Source organism: Erithacus rubecula, assembly GCF_903797595.1.
Source record: "Erithacus rubecula genome assembly, chromosome: 1".
NCBI lineage: Eukaryota > Metazoa > Chordata > Aves > Passeriformes > Muscicapidae > Erithacus > Erithacus rubecula.
Window position 1 is genome coordinate 37,996,581 of NC_136658.1, and position 21,902 is coordinate 38,018,482.

The 21,902-nt window shown below is 34.2% G+C and overlaps 1 protein-coding gene across 2 annotated transcripts in view; it reads left to right on the forward strand.

Annotated features, from left to right (window-relative positions):
• The window catches only part of CNTN5 (contactin 5), a 584,072-nt gene that overhangs the window by 342,729 nt on the left and 219,441 nt on the right, over positions 1-21,902 (forward strand). For both annotated transcript variants that reach the window (XM_079302225.1, XM_079302226.1), the window contains 2 exons: positions 12,853-13,071; positions 21,225-21,348. In XM_079302225.1, the coding sequence (XP_079158351.1) occupies positions 12,853-13,071; positions 21,225-21,348 (343 nt within the window). The remainder of the gene's footprint in view (positions 1-12,852; positions 13,072-21,224; positions 21,349-21,902) is intronic.

Here is a 21,902-nt window from a genome sequence, read left to right on the forward strand (position 1 = left end):
CTCCTTACATGATGACAGCCCTACCTGCTACATTTCATATCCTGAAAGGGAGAGTTTTCAGATTTATTTACTTCAAACTATTTCTTTTTATTTTATCTTTTCAAACTTGGACCTTTATTGCCACAGCAAGTTCATAAAGCAAGTTCATAGACATCCAAAACCTCCTGACTCGCAGGAACAGTCCAGAGGAAATGAAAAGACATGTCCTGTGATGTATTGGGTTGTTACTGTTCATGAGCATTGGTATTATTGGGAAACATAAAATTTGCTAAATCATGAGAAATCTGTATTGCTACAGAGAGAATTAAAGACCTATAGCATAACTGTAGAAGACAATCTTTGATTGCGTCTGGAAAAAAAAGAAAAATATTTTTTTCTACTATCCTTTTAGCAGCAAGTTTTTTCTTTAGCCCATGCATGCTTGAAGAGATATCAACAGCTTGTCTCAGAGCAATGAATGATGACTTCACATGTCCTATTAAAAAAAATGGACAGCTTTCCATAAATTCCCTCCATGTCATCCTGACCTTCAGTTTTTGTCTGGGATCAGTGTATTCTCTAGAACCCACTAACTAATACAAAATCTCAAGCAAAATTAGCACTGATGCTTGGTTCCCCTGGAAGTCTGAGTTAGTCAATAGTGTCACACATGATTCTTCTGTCAGATCTGCCCATCTAATCAGAAATCTTTGAATCTTGGACCATCTTCTCTTTCTACAATCACAGAATGATTTTTGTTGAGAAGTACTTTTAAAGATCATTTAGTTCCAATGCTCTTCCCTCAGGATTTTGCTAGGAGTGATTTGGTCTGGAGAAAGGAGATAGCAAAGAAGTAAGAAGAACAGAGAGGGGTTTTGTAAGCTCTACAGAAGTAAGTTCACAGTAAAGGTCATTGTTGGGCATTAGTGTTCTCAACTCAGTAGACATGTGGTGGATGCCAGCTCAGCTATCTCAGTGTTACTAACAATAACCTGGTGCAGAAATCCTTGCAAAGAGATTTTTTCAAATAAAAGGTGGCGGAAAATCTTACTACAAATACAGCCGTGTGTACAAGCAAGAGACCTTTCTTTTCTTCTGCAATCTCTATATGGAAAAATTGGTGTTGTCTTCCAAACAGACAGAGATTTCTGTTTTGGGACCTTTGAACATTTACACAGCCCATAGGTAAATTTCAGAATTGTCACCATTGCCCTGTGTATTCAGATTTCAAAATTTTGCAAACTCCCTTAGAAAAAGGTTTTCACTCAAAGGTCAAGCGATGTTTTAAAATACTAAGCACAAGAGAGCTGGTGTTATTTTTTTAGTCTGAACCATGTATTTTTAGAGGTTAAAGTAATAGCAGCAGCTGATATTTATTTTTTGCAGTGTTAGTGAGTGCTCATCAATAACCTAATGGCCTTATCTGATTCCACAAAAAAAGCAGGTGTTTTGGGCAAGTACCATACATATATCTGCTGGTATAGAGTTTTGATACTTTTTAGAATTATTTAACTCATCTATATTTATGGTCTGAGTGCAACCTTGTTCATATAATTCTTATAAACTTTAGGGATACTATGTTGGTGACTGTGTGTGTTTTTTCTTGTTTCTGTTGTTGCCAGTTATAGGAAAGCCACAAAGGTAACCAGACAGATTTTAATCTTTATTGCAACTATCATCAATATACTGTGATTCTTTTAACTTCTCTGCTTTCACTATATCAGATTTTTCTGATTCTGTTCATGCCTATAAAATTCCCTTCTGCTCTACTCCGTTGGCAGGAATAAAGTGATTGTGAATTGCAGAGGGGAGAGACACAACTGAGCCACTTTCATTTTCTTCTTAAGTTTATGTATCTTCCATAACCTAAAATTTGACAGTTTCTCTCCTTTACTTATTTATTCTCTTTCTTTTCTTGGTTCCAATGCTGTTTGGTGTCAGTCATCTATGGGAAATGCGAGAGGATTAAAAAAAAATTGAAAGTAATATTAGAGTTTAAAATCCTGCAGAGATTTGCCCTCGTATACAGTTCCACTGGCTAATAATGAGCATAAACATAAGAAACTCTCCCATTTAAAAAAGTTGTATTTTCAAGTCTCTGAGCTTAGGCAGAGTGAAGAAGAGTTTTCAGTTTCAGAGAGCACTTTTTCCTTTGAACAAATAATGGAGATTGAAACAGTTGGACAAATGTAAATCTCATTAAACACCACAAGAAATGAATGAACATCCTTAATTCTGCTGCCTATACGATCAGACTACAAAGTTTATCCTCAGTAACTTTCTGCATCCCAGAAGTTCCCTGACAGAAGAGAAAGAACAGAGAATGAAAAAATCCAGCTTCAGTTGCTCTCAAAAGACATTTGAAAGAAACAGCCCTTCCCTGCTGCCACCTACCAAAGCTTTCAGAAATTCAACTTGCATTCTATGTTGACAGCTAAAAAATACAAGCATAGAAATATCTAACCCCCACAGATCCCATACAGAAGTAAGAATAAGAGCTTTTGCTCTCCTTGAAAGAGCCTCTCAGAGATCTTGGACAAAAGGAAGCAAATTGGAAGAAAGGAAGCAAGTAGTTTCAGGCTTGGGAAAAATGGGAGAGCCAGTTGCCAGTTGCATACTTCCAAATTTTTATGCTTAAATTCCCACCCTCTAGAGGAGATTATAAACATGAAAACAAATGAATAATAAAATACCAACTTTTTTTGTTCATCTTCAGGGAAGGCCTTGGGGAGATAATCCTTAGGACCTAGTTCTACCCATTTATACACAAGGGACATAAAAATAATTTAAAAGACATGAGGAAAAAAATATATTTAATCCTTCCTATTTTCTTGTAGGACAGGAGTGCCAGCAGCTCAAACAGAGTTTAAGAATCAAATACTAAAACAGTAACTGTCCAAAAAGTAAACAGACGAGAATAAAATTTTAAATGTCTAGGAACTGTCTGTATGTCTTATGCAGTCCAACTTAGTAATTTAAAACATTACTTAACCTTTGAGTGAAGACCTTTTTCTAAGGGAGTTTGCAAAATTTTGAAATCTGAATGCACAGCCTGATGGTGACAATTCTGAAATTTACCTATGGGCTGTGTAAATGTTCAAAGGTCCCAAAACAGAAATCTGTCTGCTTAGCAGACAACACAAATTCTAAATTACCCACATGTAAGAAGCACATGCTAGAAATATAGGGTTTTTTTGCTAAAATTAGGAGACCAAAGTGTCAGAATTATGCCCTAGGGGACCTGTGTGTACACTGTGCTGGAGTTTCTATCATCACAGATCTGTGGACTCCAGTCTGAAAACAAATAAAAGAGAATTGCATGAAGTTGACTTTCTTGAGTAATTAGGTTCACAAATTCAACCTGCTTTGGAGATAAATAGGTGTTAGCACAAAGCTAAGAAGGATTTTATTATGTTATTGCACAGTTAAATTTCCCCTATGCTTCATTGGAAGTTATTGTAACTTTTTCCCCTCCAGATACTTTGCATCAAAACTGGGTAGAAATACTTTGGCTGTAGAAATCAAGTGTCTGGAAATGTGTCCCAAAATATGCCCTCCCTGCTTGTGACTGATAGGTCTTGTCTGACTCTGCATTACACTAGCTGAAACCTTCCAGAATAGCAGTTCTCTAGACTTTATTATTTCAAAGTAAGAGAAATTTCAGGTAAGCAGAGATTTTTCTCTATGATGATTGACATTCATTGCCATTTAGATATGCAAAACCATAGATGGGAACATAAAACCCTCAGAATGCAAATTCCTTTGAAATGACAAGGCTTACCGATTCACTATCTTTCCTTTATGGAGAGGATTTTGAAATGAAAGCTATAACCTCAGGCTTCAAAACAGACATGCTAACTGTGTTTACAGTAAAGTTCCATATACCAAATAGACAATTTAGAATAAATCTTTCTGTTCAATGTTATTTATATTTAAAAATTTACTTATATGACAGGAGTGAATTAAGTTGTAATGAAAAGAACTATTACAATTCTCTTGGAAAGATGTCTACATTTTAGTAAACTTTGATTGATTCCAAAATCTTCTTTATTTAAAAATTTCAGCTATATTCCATGTCTATATATTTAAAACTACTTTTGAAATGGAAATCATCTGTAGATCCAAAGCAGCTCAAGACATGATAAGTCTTTCCTTACTGCTGTCCATTTGTGCTCCTCTAAGTCCTTCAGAAAATAATGCTACTCTGAAATGTAATTCTGATTGCTTTAGAAAAGTCCTCTGTGGTGACTTCTAAAATCAACAGTGCTGATTTTTTTTCTGTTGTATTTTGCATTTTCATTGCTTATTCACTTGATGCAGATATAGGGACCAAGTGTGTCTGTCATGCTGTTTCAGTCCTGACCCAGCTGCAGTAAAATTTCTGCTACTGTGCAAATGCTTACAGATTATTTGTTTTTCACACAGCTTTTTCTAATGCATTTATAGATTTTATTAGAATTCTGCATGAAAATTTATAATACTGATGCTTGCTGGGATAATTTCATTTTTAGACCTTTTGTTGTTGTCAGTAATAGGAAAACATACCTTTGTTGCAACTTCATAAATATCTTAGCATGTATTTCTTCTAATTGTAACTCTTCAGGGTGACTTTATTGAAACACAAAGCAAAAAACTCCTTACCATTTTTTTTGGAGCTGTAACAAATCATTGACTACTCTACACAGAGGTGTGTGGCTGCCCACTGCTGGATGGAATGATGTTACAGGGCATTCCCTTGGACTGCATTGCGATATTCTCAAGTCATTTTAAATGTGGCTCTTCATTTGAGGATGCAGACTTCCATTCTCCTTCAAATATCCTGTAGAATGAAATTTTGAGGTTTCTCTGTAGTAGTGAGATATTTTACTTGTATGTATAATATGCAAAGCAGTTATAATCTACCAACTTTTTACATGTCACACATAATATTTTACCTCTTGTATGTTAACCATTATTCTTAGTCACTGAATATTTATATAATACCTTGTCCAGTTTGCTGAAATATGCTAAGCTTTTTATAATATGTATATATAAGAGCAATAATTACAAATTACCATAAATATATGTTATTGACGTTTTTGATACCTATAAAACGGATCCTTCAATTTTAAAAAAGTTTTTGAAAAGGCAACAGGTAGCCCCTCATCTATAAAACCTGTTACTAAACTTGAAAATTAAAATCTTAATTTCTAAAATTTAGGAAACACCAGCTAGCTAATTATTAAACTGCATTTATCCCTTTTTCCGTGTTGCAAAACAATTTTGTTAGGAAATTATATTAGTTATCCTATTACTATCTTAAAATAATTCACTCTTTCTTGGAGATCATCTCTACAGGCTCTCTTTTTCTTCACTGTAAAGAACAGCTGGAGTCTGTGTCCTTCAGGGGGCTGCTAGTCTGTCTCAGTGGCTGCATTCTTTCCATGGCTTGCCTTTGAATTTGCAAACACTTCACTGAGGATGCCAGGGTCCCCACAAGAACAGGCTTGCAGCTGGAAATGCACACAAGCAGCACCAGATCCTGGTTAGATCCAACCACAGAAGAATGTAAAGAAGAATGAAGAATCACATGAAGAGACTGGGGGATGTTCACAGCACGTAGATGTGCATGTGTTACAGATTTACCCTAGGAGAATACAAATCCCTGCACAGTGCACTCTATTTATTTCATTGCCCATCCTGGAATAGTTTTTTGATGTTTTGAAGGGTTTATGTCTTTCATCTCTGTTGGTACATCTCAGGCAAGAAGATGAGACATGTTTTGACATGTACATTCGCATGACACCAGTGTTTCCATGCAGGAGGATGGTGGAATAATGTCCATCAAAACAGGGTGGGGATTTTTAATTTTTTTTTCTTTATTATTTTTAAAAAACAGTTTAGACGTGACATAAAATACTACCTCCTTAACAATCTGCAGATCTATGTGCCACTTTAAATATTAAAAAATACTCAAGAATTGTTTTGCAAGACTATTTGTCCAGAACACAAGAATGAATTCCACTCAATGTGTGTAAAAGTTGTTTAATTGCTAGCAGTAGTTGTTTACACTGACAGTACATACAGTGATTAATTCACAGGATTCCTAAGGGAAGAATGAGCCACAAAAAGGTCTCAAAGATGCAAGCCAGGGTAGAGAGTGCACTGTAAAATATTTAGCAAACATTAAAGCAAACCACAAAGAACTACAGAAGGAGCCAAGGGTAGGGAAGAATATATTATCTGCCTTAAAAAAAAAAAAAAAAAAAAAAAAAAAGAAAAAAGAAAAAAAACATTTAACCTGGGATAGATGTTTTAAAGGGGATGAAAGACTGTGTTTCCAACAGACACATAAACAAACCAAATTGGGATAATATGTAAGGATGTATATCACAAGGAACAGAAAAACTTACAATATACTGGTTCCTTTGCTAATTAATTGATTGATTGCTTAATTGATTATTAGGATTTCAATTGCTTGATTAGGGTATTATTAAGTCAGGTATTTTTTTATATGTTATATTTACATTTTATATAAAAATAGTCAGCTACAAATTTCTTCTTTGCTGTGGAATGATCTATTATTTTTCCCCTAACATTAATATGCATATCATTGTAGGAAGAGAGAGATATAAATAAGGATTTCTCTCCATCTAATTACCTTAATTGATTTGTGCTGAAATAGTTGACCTTTAGTGCTAGGTTCTCCCTTCACTTTCAGAATTGACAGCTCACTCTGATGATCATCAGCCACTGGGAAAATAAGTTAAGATTTCAATTAAAAGCATGCAGTGTAGGCTAATCTATGGATCTCACATTAGTAATGCTCTGTGCTTCCCTGCTAGAGGATATGTACCATGTTTGGGCTGAAAAATATTGTATGGAAAGCACCTGAAGAAGTACTACAATGAAGTTTATCTAAAAACTGGCAAACCAAACCGACATAGGAGTCTTAGAGCACATGCTCATGTATATCAACAAATTACACCTAGTCAACAGCACTCTTCTTTCAGGTCAAAGATCACAAGGTATTTAAAATAAGCTAATTCTTACATTGCATTTCTTGGGTGGCATGAGAGTAATGATGTCATCGGCTATCTACATTGTTTGCTTTAAATCTTATTTTTCAGGTAAAGCTTGCCTAAAACTCTTTTTTATTAGACAAACAGGCTGAAACAATCCACATTCTGGTAAAGTGTCAGACAAACCTATGGGCTTTGAGTGCAAAAAACAGAAGTAATAAATCTTGAACTAGATGGAATATGCTAATTAATAAGGGTCTGTTGCTATTCTTTGGAATTAAATTTTTCTTCAGTAAGATCATTAGAAAAGTCTTCAAAATGTTTTATAGTTTTTACTTCTAAAGATTGCTTTTCATTACATGACTTCAGTGAATTTCAAAAAAAGGTGCAAAGCACTCACTGAACATAACAACTGTGTTTGAAGCCCATGCTATTGTAGAAACATGCTCTAGCTCATTTTATTCTGTGTATTGCATTAGCATGCTTTAAAAGAGACATTAAGTGTTTCAATAGAAAAAAATATGACAATAAACTGAGCATTTTTTCTCAGTTCAAAACCACTTTATTTTGGACGAATGTTGTTCCATAATTGGAATATATTATTACTTTTATTATTGGTATTACTGCAGTCGGAAGCATTCCCTAGCAGAAGATGTTCTGTATTAAAGTACATTTTCATTGCTCTGGTGTATGTCATATGCTGGATGCAAAGTGGGAATAATTGGGCAAATATTGAGTAATCTGTTTGCTGAATTATGAGTATGAAGTGGAAGTAAGATGAAAAATAGATTATTTTTTGAGTAGGAAAGGAAGCAATGAATATCTCTACAAAAGCATCTTTATATTATTCAAAATAATTCCTCATAAAAATTCATGACATTTAAATTAGCACTAACAGTATAATATTCCAAAGATGTTGATTCAATTGCTAATAGCTGCTGGAAATATTCTTTATTATCTCAGAGCCAATGTTTTAACTCTTCAAGTCACTTTATCTTTGTTATTTTAAAGGAAAATAAAATATATCTCTAATCATTTTTTCCCATGTCTGTCTTTAATATTCTATGTTCTTAAATTTTGTGTTTTGTATGACCAGATTTTTAGGAAAAAGATAAATTCTATAAAGTGAGAGTCTACTGCAGATTTTCCAGTTAAATTATCATGTATCTTCCTTGAACAGCGAATTACTGAAAAGCTCAACAGATCAATTTTTGGATTGAAGGTTCACTTATTTTTGCCAAAAACCTGCCAACAATATATTTTTCCCCAAAGAAAGACCATCTTGCATACACAACTTTTCTCCCTTTCTCATGTTCTCATATCTGTGGTGAAAAGGACTGATGAAGATCACCAACATATTTTCCTCGAGAGCTTCCAGCTTCTAAGTCACCACTCACTGCTTCTTTGGAACAACAATTAAAATTTATTGATTTTTCACTCCTTTGCAGAAGAGCCAAATATTTTAAACAGAAAAGACACAAATGAAGCTTGATTTATGATGAGAGAACAAGAGAAAGGGAGGTTCTAGGTGGACCTTATCACCCTCTACAACTACCTAAAAGGAAGGTTGTAGCAAAATCAGGTTTGGCCTCTTCTCCCAGGCAACTAGTGACAGGACAAAAGGGCATAACCACAAGCTGCACCAGAGAATGTGCAGATTGGACTTCATGAAGAATTGTTTTACTGGAAGGGTGGTTAACCATTGGCATGGGATTCCCAGAGAGGTGGTGGAATCACTGTCTCTGGAGGTGTTCAAGAAATGACTAGACACAAGACTTAGTGCAATGGTCTAGTTCTTCTCATAGTTCAAATATTGGATTCAGAGATCTTGGAGACCTTTTCCAACATTTATCAGTCTATAACTTTATGACTAAGACAACTGAGATCTGAAAAAATTGACATGTTGACATCTTAACTATCCATCTTGTTTTCCTTTACATTCTGTGGCCGAAGTAGCCATTTATTGAGACTGCTTATCGTACCACATGCCATTGCCTCTTCCTTTCCACTGCCTGTAACATGAGTCCAGCCTCACTACCTTACATTCAGACATCCAGAATCCAAACATTTAAAATAAGGTCTCCAGTGAAAGTTTCCATCTCATGGTTTATTTGATTTTGATGATTTTGACAGTGCAGTATCAATAGACCATGACAATAGACAATGCATTAATATCATGTTGTCTATTTCCTTGAGTGATAATTGGGATACAATAACAACTTTAGAATAAAATCTGTCTCAGATAAACTAAACCACCACAGTGGGAAATGCACAAAGGAGGTTCAGATAAACTAACCAGGTATTGAGAAATCTACTGGCTTCCACTTGTCCTGAGGGCTTTTTTGTGTGTGTTTGGTTTGTTGGCTTCTGGTTGAAGTTTTTTGGTGTATGGTTTTTTAATGTTTTGGTGTTTTTCTGATCTGGTTTGTGTTCTTTTTTGTTACAGTTAATACAATTTCATCAGAAAAGCATCAATTATTTACATGTTGCTGTGTTTTAGTAGTGATCCTAGTTCTCATAGTAGGTGACTGGATGGACACCTTATCAACACAGCTTTCTGCTGTTCTTGTAGCTCTCTCCCAGGTTATTGCCAAGCTATGTCATTGAGCAGTCTAAGCAGAAACCATTTTGCATACACAAAACAAGGCAGAAAGTATGTTTCTGTTTAAGAACTTGAGGAGCAATACTGATACAATCCCATTTATAGAATTAATGCACGTATTTCCATGAGCTTAAAAGACGGAAAAATTTGACTGAAACAATGTAATTAAAAGTTACATTGAAAAAAAAGAGTTATAATTCTTAGTGACATTTGATTAAACATGCTAGCTCACAAAAATACACAAATGAAGGTCACATTTGCAAGTATTATAAGACAGTCTACATTTTAATTAGATAGTTGAGAAATGTCAGTGAGTAAGTAACTGACCAGGAGTCACTTATAGAAAAAAAGAAATAAAGGAAAACAAAACATCACACCAAAAGTCAGAATCCTATACTCTCTATAAAGTTCAAACAATTCAAAGACAGTTTTCAAATAAATTTTGGGGTTGATTAAATGAATTTTCTTTGTCACTTTTCTCTGCTTAAAGAAGGAATGCATTTTGGTCAAATTAGTCTACTATTATTTGAGCTTTATTGTGCTATGCTATGCCTTTTAAAACAAACTCTAAAATATAACAGGGTAGTATTTTTGGTTTGTATTTGTACCCATGGACTGTACCCAAGGAACATTTGCTGTGTTGTGATCTCCTTTCCCTCAGAGTCAGCTTTGTTCTCCCACAACAGCACACCTGAGATAAAATTGAATTTAACCTGACATAGATACTAGGAACTACAGTAATAAAATTATTTCACATTATCTTAGAATTCATATTTTTGTTTTTCTCTAAAAGCAAAAGAAACCCTTAATAATAAATGCAAGACAGGTTTTCTATGGCTCTGTTGTTTTCCTTATTGTCTTGAGTCTGACCAATCTGACTGAAGAGCAGCGTGTGCTGCAAATAATAAAAGATGCATGAATAATTTATTGAGTTAATACAAATTCATTAAAATATTACCAAAACTATTTCATATCAGTTTGCTGTTGGAAATCCATTAAGAAAATGTGCACTGGAAATTAAAAAGAAATAGTCTATCTTAAAAGTGTCATGCCACTGTTAAAATTACTATAAATCTGGTGATTTTAGTTCAAAGAAATACAAAGGCTAACCCAAATCACTGATTTTATTGTGGCTGATTTCTAGTTGCTTGATATCCTTACCATTTGGGCCTGTATCTTTATCTGTGTCTTCTTGCAGCTGAAAGAGCCTTTGGATGTTTCATCCCAAATACCTAACTTACTTCTCAGAATGAGACTAGGAAAAATTATTTCATTGTGAAGCTCAAGTACAGCACCATTTTGAGAACTACCCATAGTAGTTTTGATAAAATTTCTCAAGGATTTTTAGGGTAGACTGGTAAAGTTAAAAAGCACATTAGAGAGTAATATCTATTTTCCAGCAGTTTAACTATATACTTAAATAATGGAATATATACATTTGTTCTCCCAAATCTCAAAAGTCTAATCAAAACCAAATTAAAGGAATATTTTTAGTATAAAGAGTACTCCAATAAAAATATATTCTAATTAAGTCACTGTAACTAGGCAGTTCAGAAGTCTAAATCTCTGAAGGTGAATGCTCGAATTGGGAGGTAGGTTTTGTTTTGAGGTGCATTTTCTGCTGTAGTTGTCAGTTAGATCACAGGCTACAGACTTTCAGTAAACAAAACAAGAAATATTTCCTTATGTATAATTTATTAACCATTTCCAGTTATGTTTTGCAAGACAACCTTTACTCAGATACAACATCCCAGGGAGCATGACAGAGCAACTGGAGCCAGGGTAAAATTTCACATTGATTGCTAATCCCAGCCAAACAAAGCAATTATACCATAGAAAGTCAGAAAACAGATTACATAACACTATCATTACTGCAGGACCTTCTCACCATGTCAAGTTACTTTTGCACTCTTTCCTTCTCTTTCTTCCCATGGTATTTTGCATTCATGACATCTGAGATCTTGTCAGTTCTTTTGTTCTTTCTAACCCTGAAACTACCCCTGCAGTAGTGTTCCCTACTCCACTAGATAATGAGGAATTATAGATTTTTTTTCTTCTTTTTAAGTGGGAGAAGAATTGCAGAACTTCTTAATTTAATGAAGCAGCACAGAACAACTTCATTTTACAAAATTGCCTACACAAAATATTTCAGCAAAAAGAAGTTGTCAGAACTATTTCAGAGTTGCTGAATCCTGTTTACTAGAGTGACTCGTGTTATATACACAAGCAAACAGGAGAGTCAAAGCCTAAAAATGGCAAATATTACACATTATGCCAATGTGAAGGGGAGGTCCAGTTTTTAAATATATCTCACCAGCAGAGATGACAGAACAGTGATCTTTTTTCCTTCCAGACACTTCCAATTGTCCTCCAAAAGACCTGTTCCTTCATAGGCAGCCTGGATCCCTTTGCTTATCTCTATGAATATATTTTTTTAATGTTCATCTTGCCTCCTTAATACTGGCATTTTCAGGACAACTGATTTTAATATTTCTGCTTGCTTTGTTCTGCAGGTCATGAGGTATAGTTTTTAATCTATTGTAACGTAATTTATTTCCTTTATGTTTGGCATTATACAGGGACCGAAAACTTGGGCACTGTTCTTTATTTGTAAACACTGAAATTTTAAATAGAGTCAGAAAAGGCAAAAAAGGGAACTTGAAGAGACAGCAGAGGAGACTACTCTAGCATATGTATGTTTCTGGGAAAGATATTTGTGCATACAGGTACTCTTGTACCTTTTAACTAGACACCTTAATTTGAGAATACTGTTTAATTGAGAGGCAAACTTAGCTTCAGTCAGTGTTACTACATTGCACATACAAAATGAAGGAAGGCTATGAAGGAAGGACACTGGCAGACACTTTTCCACTATGAGGTAGAAATACAGGATCACAGAAATAGAATTAAAACACTGAAAACTCATGTTTCCATAAGTAAGAAATTTAATGATCTCTTGATTCTTTTATTGTGGTGAAGCTGCAGGGAAATTTTCTTAGAGTTAAATGCTGCTACCCAGTTCTTTTCAGAAGCTGAGTCTCTCATCAAACCTGATAGATAAAAGTTTTATAAATGAAAGAAAATATAGTTTTTAATATATTAATATTTTATAAATAAAAATATAGTTTTTATCTATAAATATCCTTTTATAGATAAAACTTTTCTACTTTTCTACTGCTTACCTAAAAATTCTTTTGCAAAGTGACAGATTTTGTCTCTATTCAGTGTTCACTTCTTGTTGTTTTTTTGGTTTTTTAAACTTTTTTCCAGAATATTCAGAAGCTGTTCCTGGTGTCCCCACATCCTATGCTGCTATCCTAAGAATCAAATCTGGTAGTTCATCTTTAGCCTCATTTAATTCAAAGAACAGACCACGATTAAGCAGCCCTTCATTAGGAAGTGTATCTTCACCAGGCTGGAGAGGAGCTGCACAACATTATCATTCCCCAACAAACCTCTACCATTTTTCAGAGACCTTCAAACATGATGGTAAGTGTAGTTTGCCCCTTTAAAACTTGGAAATATTTTTCAAAATAAATGTATTTTTGTCAGCTTATTTCATTATTTCTAAGATATAATTTTGAGTTTTATTAAATGTCACATGGTCAAAATGAGCTGCTTTCCTTTAGGTTCATTGGAACAGCCTTAAACTCACCATTAATTTAAATATCCTTTCTAAATTAAATTATCCTTTCTTATAGATGCCTATACAGAATGGTTTTATGCAGGTGCTGCTACATGAAAATAACAAAACAGTGATTTGAAATTCCATCACAGCACGATTTCATGTAGTAGCAAAATTCTAAGCCACTTTTTATACATATTTTTTTTTCTCCTTAGAATATTTTTTATTCAATCATGAATGCCAGTAATATAAATTAAACATGAAGAGGAAATCTTATAAAACTACATTTTCTCTAAATTGTCTATTCTGTGTAGTCAACTCCATGTGTATGCCTGGCTAGTTTCTGGTGTGATATAATGTCATTCATTCTAAATGCAATAATTCATAGTAATGATATATGTTTTGCCATATTTGGTCACATTTCTAAGCCCATTTCTTTAGTGAAAATAATTAGCTGAATTGCAGTCAAAAAAGATAGAAAGACAAAAGGAAAGAAAGAAAGCAAGGAAGGAGAGGGTAAGGAGAGAGAGCTAAGAGGATGCATAAGCATATTAGTCTAAGGATGTAAAAGAGGAAAGAATTGTGATTAATAACTTGCATTTCAATGAAATTCACACAATATCACGAGTGTGATAACAGGTTACTTCTTCTCTCAGAAAAAGTCTTATATTATTTCCCCAGAAAATATCTTGTGTGTATTGAAAATTAATAGTGTATGTATGGTGTTTTTTGTAGAAAAATGGCTTATATATAAGCATAAATATTTTCCCTGAATAAAGTTTGATCTAGAAAAGAAATAATTTGATCCTGCCAGCAGATAAATTCTGTTTGATACCATTTCTGGAATAGGGGAATGTTTCTACATTTTTCCTTCCACCACAATACTCTTTTAAGCAGTGACTAGAGTGAAGTCTGTTTTTTCCCGTTCACCAGACACTGATAACTCCTCCCTTACAAACTTTTAATCATCAATATCCATTATCAGGACTATAGTCTATTATCTTTATCTTCTACAGCGTGAATATCTAAAAACTGAAGGAGAAAACAAAAAATACAGACTATTTGAATAATATAGTACAAGCTAGAACTAGAAATCCTGGACATCACCAGAAAGCACAGTGAGACCATACCTCAGGGATGATCATCATACCATAAACATGATCTATGGTTTAGTCAGCAATCATGACTCTTCTCTAAACACTGGGGCCACATTGCAGCTCAGCAGCTGAGACTCGTCAGTTTTTCAGGAAGAAGTAAAAAACCACTGACTGGAGACAATATTGTAAAAGAGCCATATCTCACAAGGCCTAATGAATAGAGTATTTGACCAAGAAGAGAGGAACACCATTCTTCTAAAGACTACAAAAAATAGTCTTTGGGGACTTATTTCACTTACAGATCTTGTAGATACTTGTAGAAATAGGCAAAACTGGGTAACCTGATAATATTTTAAAAGCCCTTGGTTAACTGAAGTGCCTGCATAGCACAAATATAGGCATGAGACAGTATTTAGAAACGATCAGCATGTAACCAAATAGGATAATCTGCATCATCTAAGAGGACTTGAACACATCTGTTAAGGCAGCTGAATGTAACCTATTTTCAAAACCACTCTAATTTCTGTTAATAGACTGATGCCTGAATAAATATATTTGATATTTAGAAACTGAGAATAAGTGGCTATTTCAATTATCTGTCATCGCACTTACTTATATTACCAAATTTCTTGATTTTTATTTGGCCCCAAGGTATGATTTGGTTTGTTTAGGGTTTTTTTTTTCATTTTGACAGGTCTTGATGTAAAGATATTCTGATTTTCATCCTATAACTGCTCTGTGATGATAGAGTTAGGTGGTCATGTTTACTATGCAATGCTTCCTAAATGAGGAAATGCTACAGCATCCTGTGGTAATGAGACACCACTGCTTCAAGTGAGAGGATATTTTTAGGAGGAGAGGAAGCATGTTTTATATTATTATAATGGAGAATTTGCATAATTCAAACTGCTAATATATGGCATAAATTCAGGAAAGAAAATTGTCATAAAAAAACACCCAAAAATACTTTTATTAGCTGCTGACTTATACCAGTTCTCAAGTGACTTCTCAAATGATTTCCCAGCAGACATGCTCAAACACCTGACATGGCTTGTAAGAAAGGTCCTTTTATACAGACTTGATGCTATTTCATTTGCACTTTCAATCCAACATGTGCTTCCTGATATCTTAAATTAAAAGAACTATGCTCTAGCTCACTGCTGACTTTAAACTATCTGGAATTATTTAGTGTAAACATGCAGCTAAGGCAGTGCATTCCTTCTCTTCAAACTCTGTATCAATGTGTAAAGTCATGACTAAAAAATGTGAATAGAAAGTATGAATTATTCATTAAATACTTTTGAAGAATCATAAAACTGCAAACTCTTATATTTTCTTACTGTTCCAAAAACTTTTGGAATTGCTGCAGTAAAGATAATTGAACTTAACCTTGAATAAAGACTCTCTTTGTCCTTTCATCTTTGGTTTGACATATTTTACAAGAAAATGAAGAACAGAGTCAGTGTCACAACTGAAAGTGTTTGAATCAATGAACCCCAAGATATGCAAGATCTGAATCTAATTTTTTGTAAAATGAGAATTCCCACTTCCCCTTCATCTGCTAGATTCAGCACTTACCAACCTGAATTATAGACACAAACTACTATTTTTTTTCCATTGCTAAAAAATATTTGAAAATGTTGATTCATATGGCATGCAGTTTAGATATTATAAACTAAATTTAGAACAGACTTATTTGTTTCAGACCACAGAACAGAGAAAGCATTTTCAAGAAACAGTAAAATCTCCTACCATCTTGCTTTATAAGCAAATAAATATTTTTAAGAAAAGATAAATCTGAAAACATGAGAAAATAATTTAATCTTCTTTGAAGTATAAACTTAATAATGCATGTACTATGCAATGTTCCACCATTCAGGACACTAGAATCAATGTATGTACCTTCAGGCATGTGTATCAGCCTCAGCTTACCTCAAAATGAGTCTCAAAGTTTTTCAGCTTTTAGGCTGACTGAAGCAAAGTTAAAAAATTTAAATGTTTTTTAGAAAAGCATGTGTTGCAAATATACATATATATATATTTCAGCCACCTTTGTTAATTTAAAAATATGTGACACAGAGATTTAATCATTGGGACATATTTTCCCTTGATGAATTTGTGGGCTTCTTTTTTTACTATATTAAATGAAAATTTGAAAATATGTAACATTTTGACATAAAGTCATATTAAAATGAATGCTATTTTTTTATTTCTTAGGTGTAAAGTTTAAAGTTTATATCATAGGATCTACTTGTAAAATAAATATCAGCACTGAAGTTTATATTTTTTTCAGTGTTTAAACAAAAAACAAAATAGCTTCTAACATTTATCTGGGGAAAGCAGTAGGTTTCGATTTAAATCAGTGTAAATATACATCTAAAATGTTTCTGAACATACTGAACAGGTTAAACTGTTCCATGATAAAGCAGATAATCAGATAATCCTTTAAAGTCATCACCTGAAGTTCATACCACAAGCATAAGCTGCAAACCAAGAAAGGAAAGAGAGAAATTCAAAATTTAGGTTGATGGTGAGTAGCATCACAGTGTAATCCACCTTTACCAATAAGTATCTTCTATGTAGGCCCATCTGAAATGAAATGTCTTAGGTTAATTTTAATTATTTCTTCTTATATATAGATTTCAGCAACATAACCTTACAACAACAATTTCTTCATCCATCTCAATGTGCCCTGAACATGTTAATACCTAGGTCATTGGGATGTAGTTTGGTCTGCTTTGTGTCCTGTAGGTATTGTTCTGGATAGGGGCGGCATGCAGAGTACAATCATCTGTATTTTAAAATGGAAGGTCTGAAGGACCCCTCATTTTAGGCTGCTTTAGAAGTTCTATCATTTTACATTCCTTGTGCAGCTTTTCTTTAGCAAAGTCCCCCATCCCTACAAGGGTTCAAGAAGTCTTTGAAACATGGGGGTGTAAAATAGAGCAATAGGAAACCATTATTTCCAGTAAAAATTACTTCAAAAGGGACACAAGCAGAGGAAGGGGAGAAGACCTGAATGAATACCTTCATTTCCCCATACATAGAAGCTGCCTGAGCATATCCCCTCTCATAATGTGTCTGCTGTTTCTTCCCACCAGTAGCTCAGACTGAGAGGATGGCTCCATGACTGATTAGCCCAGTCATGTATCTTTAAGAGGACTTATTTAGGAAAACATTTATAATATCCTCATTTCTTTTTTATTTTGGAAGTATAGCACTAAGAATTATCAAACACTAAAAGTAATAGTGCCCAGGCAGCTCCAATGCAGGAGTTGAACAGGGTCATATTTCTTTCCTGCCCATCTCTTTGTTCCTAAGGTTCTAGGAATTAAATCACCTTCTCAGTGTATTAATTGACCTGGAATTTTATCAAGAATGGTGGAAAGAAAGCAACTGTAGAGGAATTACACTATTTCAGCTGCTATAGGATTTAAAGTACAAGAGACTTTATTCTCATTTGCAGTTTGTTGTCATGATATCTGTATTGCTCAGCAAGAAGAACTAAAGAACATCTGATATTTTTTTGCTTCATCAGTAACTGAGGGAGAGAATGAAAGTATGAAAGAATGTCTGTAGATAAGAGAGAGAAAAAACAGACTTTGGCTACTGTCTGAATTGCAAGATACCAATTCCAGTTTGTGGTCCCATGAGAATTTAAATACTTGGTACTAAGAAATCAAATGTTCAAGAAATTTTTCAGTGCAAAAGTGCTGTAAGGAGAACACTGGTACTCAGAGAATATTGAAGCACTGCTCTGAAGAATATTTAGGAATTTAAAAGAGGGATTTTTCTTACATTTTGAATATTTTCTGTATCCTTGCCTTTCTGGAATATACCAGTTTAAATAGTAAATCCTAATGAGAGCACTTAGTGCTTTTAATTGCCTAGGTTGAAAATAGCAACTTAAAACTTGTAAGGGAAACAAAAACTAGCTGTTGTTGCATTGCTGGTTGCAGAGCACACCTGTAATCTCAAGACTCCATGGTAAATCACTTTTCTTAAATAAGACAACCCTTAAAGCAACCAGTATCTGCATCTGATTTAGTAAAATCCTCCAAGAGGAACAGAAATATTTCCCTTGAGGAATTATAATAGGAAATTGAAATATATGCATGCTAACATATGTGTTGAATATTCATTTAATTTCATATTCTTGGTAAGTTAGAAATAAAAAAATAAGGTGTGGAGCTCAAATCCTGCCATGGACACTCACAAAATACTATCCTGCTTAGCAGAATGGGTCCCAGTTACCTAAAGAGACATGGATGCAAAGAAACCTGATGCCTTTGATCCCTGAAGGCATCAGAAAACATACATGAGTGTAAAAGTGTGTGTGTTTGTGTAAATATATTGCTTCTATATCCATACATACAAAGATATATACATAAATATAGTAAGAAAATGAGGGCAATAAGGATAAGGCCAGGGGGATTCCTAAAAAGGACCACACAAAGCAGAAGAACCAGCCAATGGTTCATGAATCAGAAAATTTTATCTCAAGGTCACACAGAGGGGTTGAGTTGCTCCCTTCTCTGTGGCTCCAGTTCTCTGTGGGACCATGGTGTGACTGGAGCTGGAGGTGCCTCCTTGTCCTAAGGTTGATGACTGAGTTAAAAGCTGCAGAAATCTCTGTCTGAGTGGCTTTGGGAGAGGATGAGTGTGCCATGGTCTGGTCCTGCACATAGCCTTGCTTCTTTTTCTTTTCTTTACAGCAGTCCTAGACTGTGATATTATATTTTATTTACAGAGTTCACTCCTAGGGAGAAGATAAAATCATTAATCTTCATTAATATACACCCTATCCATATGCCTACTAATCTGCATGAAATAACACTTAAATCTAAAGCCATGATTTAGATTTGTTATCCTTAATTAATTCTTAGTTTTTCTAAACTCTAGCTCAATGTCAGTTCTGTTTATTCACACCTACATTCATTAGTATTTTCTTTTGTGCAGTGCAAGAAGCAGGTGACTGAATTATACGAAACAACCCACAGACTCTATTTGTACTAACATTTTCCTGTCTTAAAATAAGTTTTCCCAGCTGAATCCATTTCTCCCACGACCTTTTAAGATGCAGTTCTCAAAATTTATTACTGGAGTTATTTTAACTTCAATAATATCAGTACATATCAGAAATCACTTATTGTGATTTTGTTTGTGGTTGTTGTTTGTTTTTTAGTTTTATTTTAATAATGCAGGTATTTCTTCCAGAGCACACATTTCAACCAATAAACCCAAGCAAAGCAATTCACCTACACAGTAATATAAATATGCAAAACAGCAATTCACATTCCTTACACAGTCCTACAAGTAGGACTAATAAACTGGAAAATTATGGGAAAGAGAAACTACTAATTGCTGCTGCTCTTATTTGCTGACTTTACAAACTGGCAGGTTAATTGTTTGAATCTATTCCAGCAGAAGCATAAACACCTGAAAATATAGGTATTTTCAAAATCTACATTTGAATAGCACAAAAAGACATAACTGAAGCGTATTCTAAAAAGAAAGATTGAATAGCATAATGGGGTTTATGTTATCTTTTTACGGTATGATATGAGAATTGAAAAACCCCAAATGAAAGAATTTAAGGACTTGGAAATTCTAATCTCAAAACTAGCAAACTATGAACTCTGTCTTCCACAATTCTCATCCTTTTTCAGACTCCATGTCTTTCTTTTCTGTACCAAGACTTGTAGCACCAAGTATCTTTTCCTGTCTACCCAGATTTTCTGAGGCTATTAGCCTCAGATAATATGATAAAGGTTATTATTAGTATAAAGTATAATAATTAGTATGACAAAGTTTGCAGTTCCCCAAACCATGGAACCATAATATGTGGTTGAAGTTGCATGGAATTGGTAAAACAATTTATTGAGTCAGTGACCAAACTCCAAGTCTTCAGATGTACCTTTTTTACTTCAAGCTGCTGTTGGTAGGACAAATACAGCAGGATGTTAAACTGCTTTATGTGTTGGGTTGTCCTCAGTATGAACTGGAGGATGTCTACCCCATGAACACATAAAACCCTAAAACCAACAGGGAAAACCCTGCTCCCATTGTCCTGCAAGTAGCAGGACAATGTCACTATCTCCCTGCACATAAATCACTAGGCTAGTGCTTTAAAGATGAAGAGCATCATGTGATTAAATCATCCAGGAGTCTGAAGTCTAAAATTATTAAAATTCCACAGCCTTCTGATGCACAGTGAGAATTTTATTTATTCAAACCAATATGAACAGGAATATTCTTTTACTTTTCTGAAGGCTTACACTTCTCCCTTCCTAATATGAATAAACAGAAATCATGGATATGTTCTATGGGTTGCTCCAGTGTTTCTAGTTCAGAAATATAAATTCTTATTAAGATACAGGTACATACCAAAATTGGAGAAGACAGTGGAGGGAAAATGAAATAACAGATTTAGCTATATATTATTTAAAAACAGACACCATTTGCTTCCATTAATTTTCCAAGTGATTTTTCTCAGCACCTCTTTGACAAGAAGGGAAAATTGTGTATTACTTTTCTTTGACATAAGCTGCTTCAAGCAGTAGGAAATTTTTTTGTTTACCTTGCACTCTATAAGCACAGTTAATTCCTTGTAAGTTTCTTGAGCTTCTCACTAGACTTCAGGCCAAAATATGTCTGATGAGAAAGCCATCCTTAGGCATAATAAAGAGTTAAATCATGCTATGAGTTTTATTCTTTGCTTAGTAATATTTCCTATATTTCTTCTTTATCTTTGCTTTTTTTCCTTAATAATTGCTTTTTAATGTAACATTTAAAGTAATGCAACATGAACCTCTGGAAAAAAAATAAATGTATGCATATTTTAATCTCACATTATAAAATCTATAACACATTTGCATTTTTTCCACTTTTCTAAACTGAAGCACTTCTTTTTTTCACAGAAAGTGTTGATTATGGGCCGGTGTTTATACAAGAGCCAGATGATATGATTTTTCCAACAGATTCTGAGGAAAAGAAAGTCTCTCTGAATTGTCAAGCACGTGGAAATCCTACCCCCACATACAGGTATCTGTTTTACAATTATTTTTTAGCTTTCAGAATATTAGCCACTGCAATCCTACTGAAAATCAATGTACTTTGGTAAGAAACAACAGAAACAGCTCTCTGACACTAATGGTTTTCCTGATTGAATGCTTTTTGTGATTCTGAATAAGCGAGAAGCAGAAGTGGCACTGATTAAAGGCAAAGCAATATTTTAAGTTTCAAATTATGTACTCTCTGCTATCCATGTGGAGAGACTCCTTTTGTCCAGTTTATTGAATTGTGTCTGTTACAAACGACAAAAACAGAATATTTAATTATTTGGGTTTTTTTATTTCTACGCCTCTACAAAGCTGCAAAATACTATCCCAGTATATAGGGAAGGCAGCAAAGTATATGTACATTAAATGACATGGCTTGGCACTACAAGATACCATGGCTAAGTCAGATCTGGTGAATTTTCACTCACAAGCCTACCGTTTTATTCCTCTGCAACCATAACCTGTTGCTTATTTTTCCATACAGACTTGTATGCCACAGTTATCCATTATTCAGGCTGTGATGACACACCTGTGAGC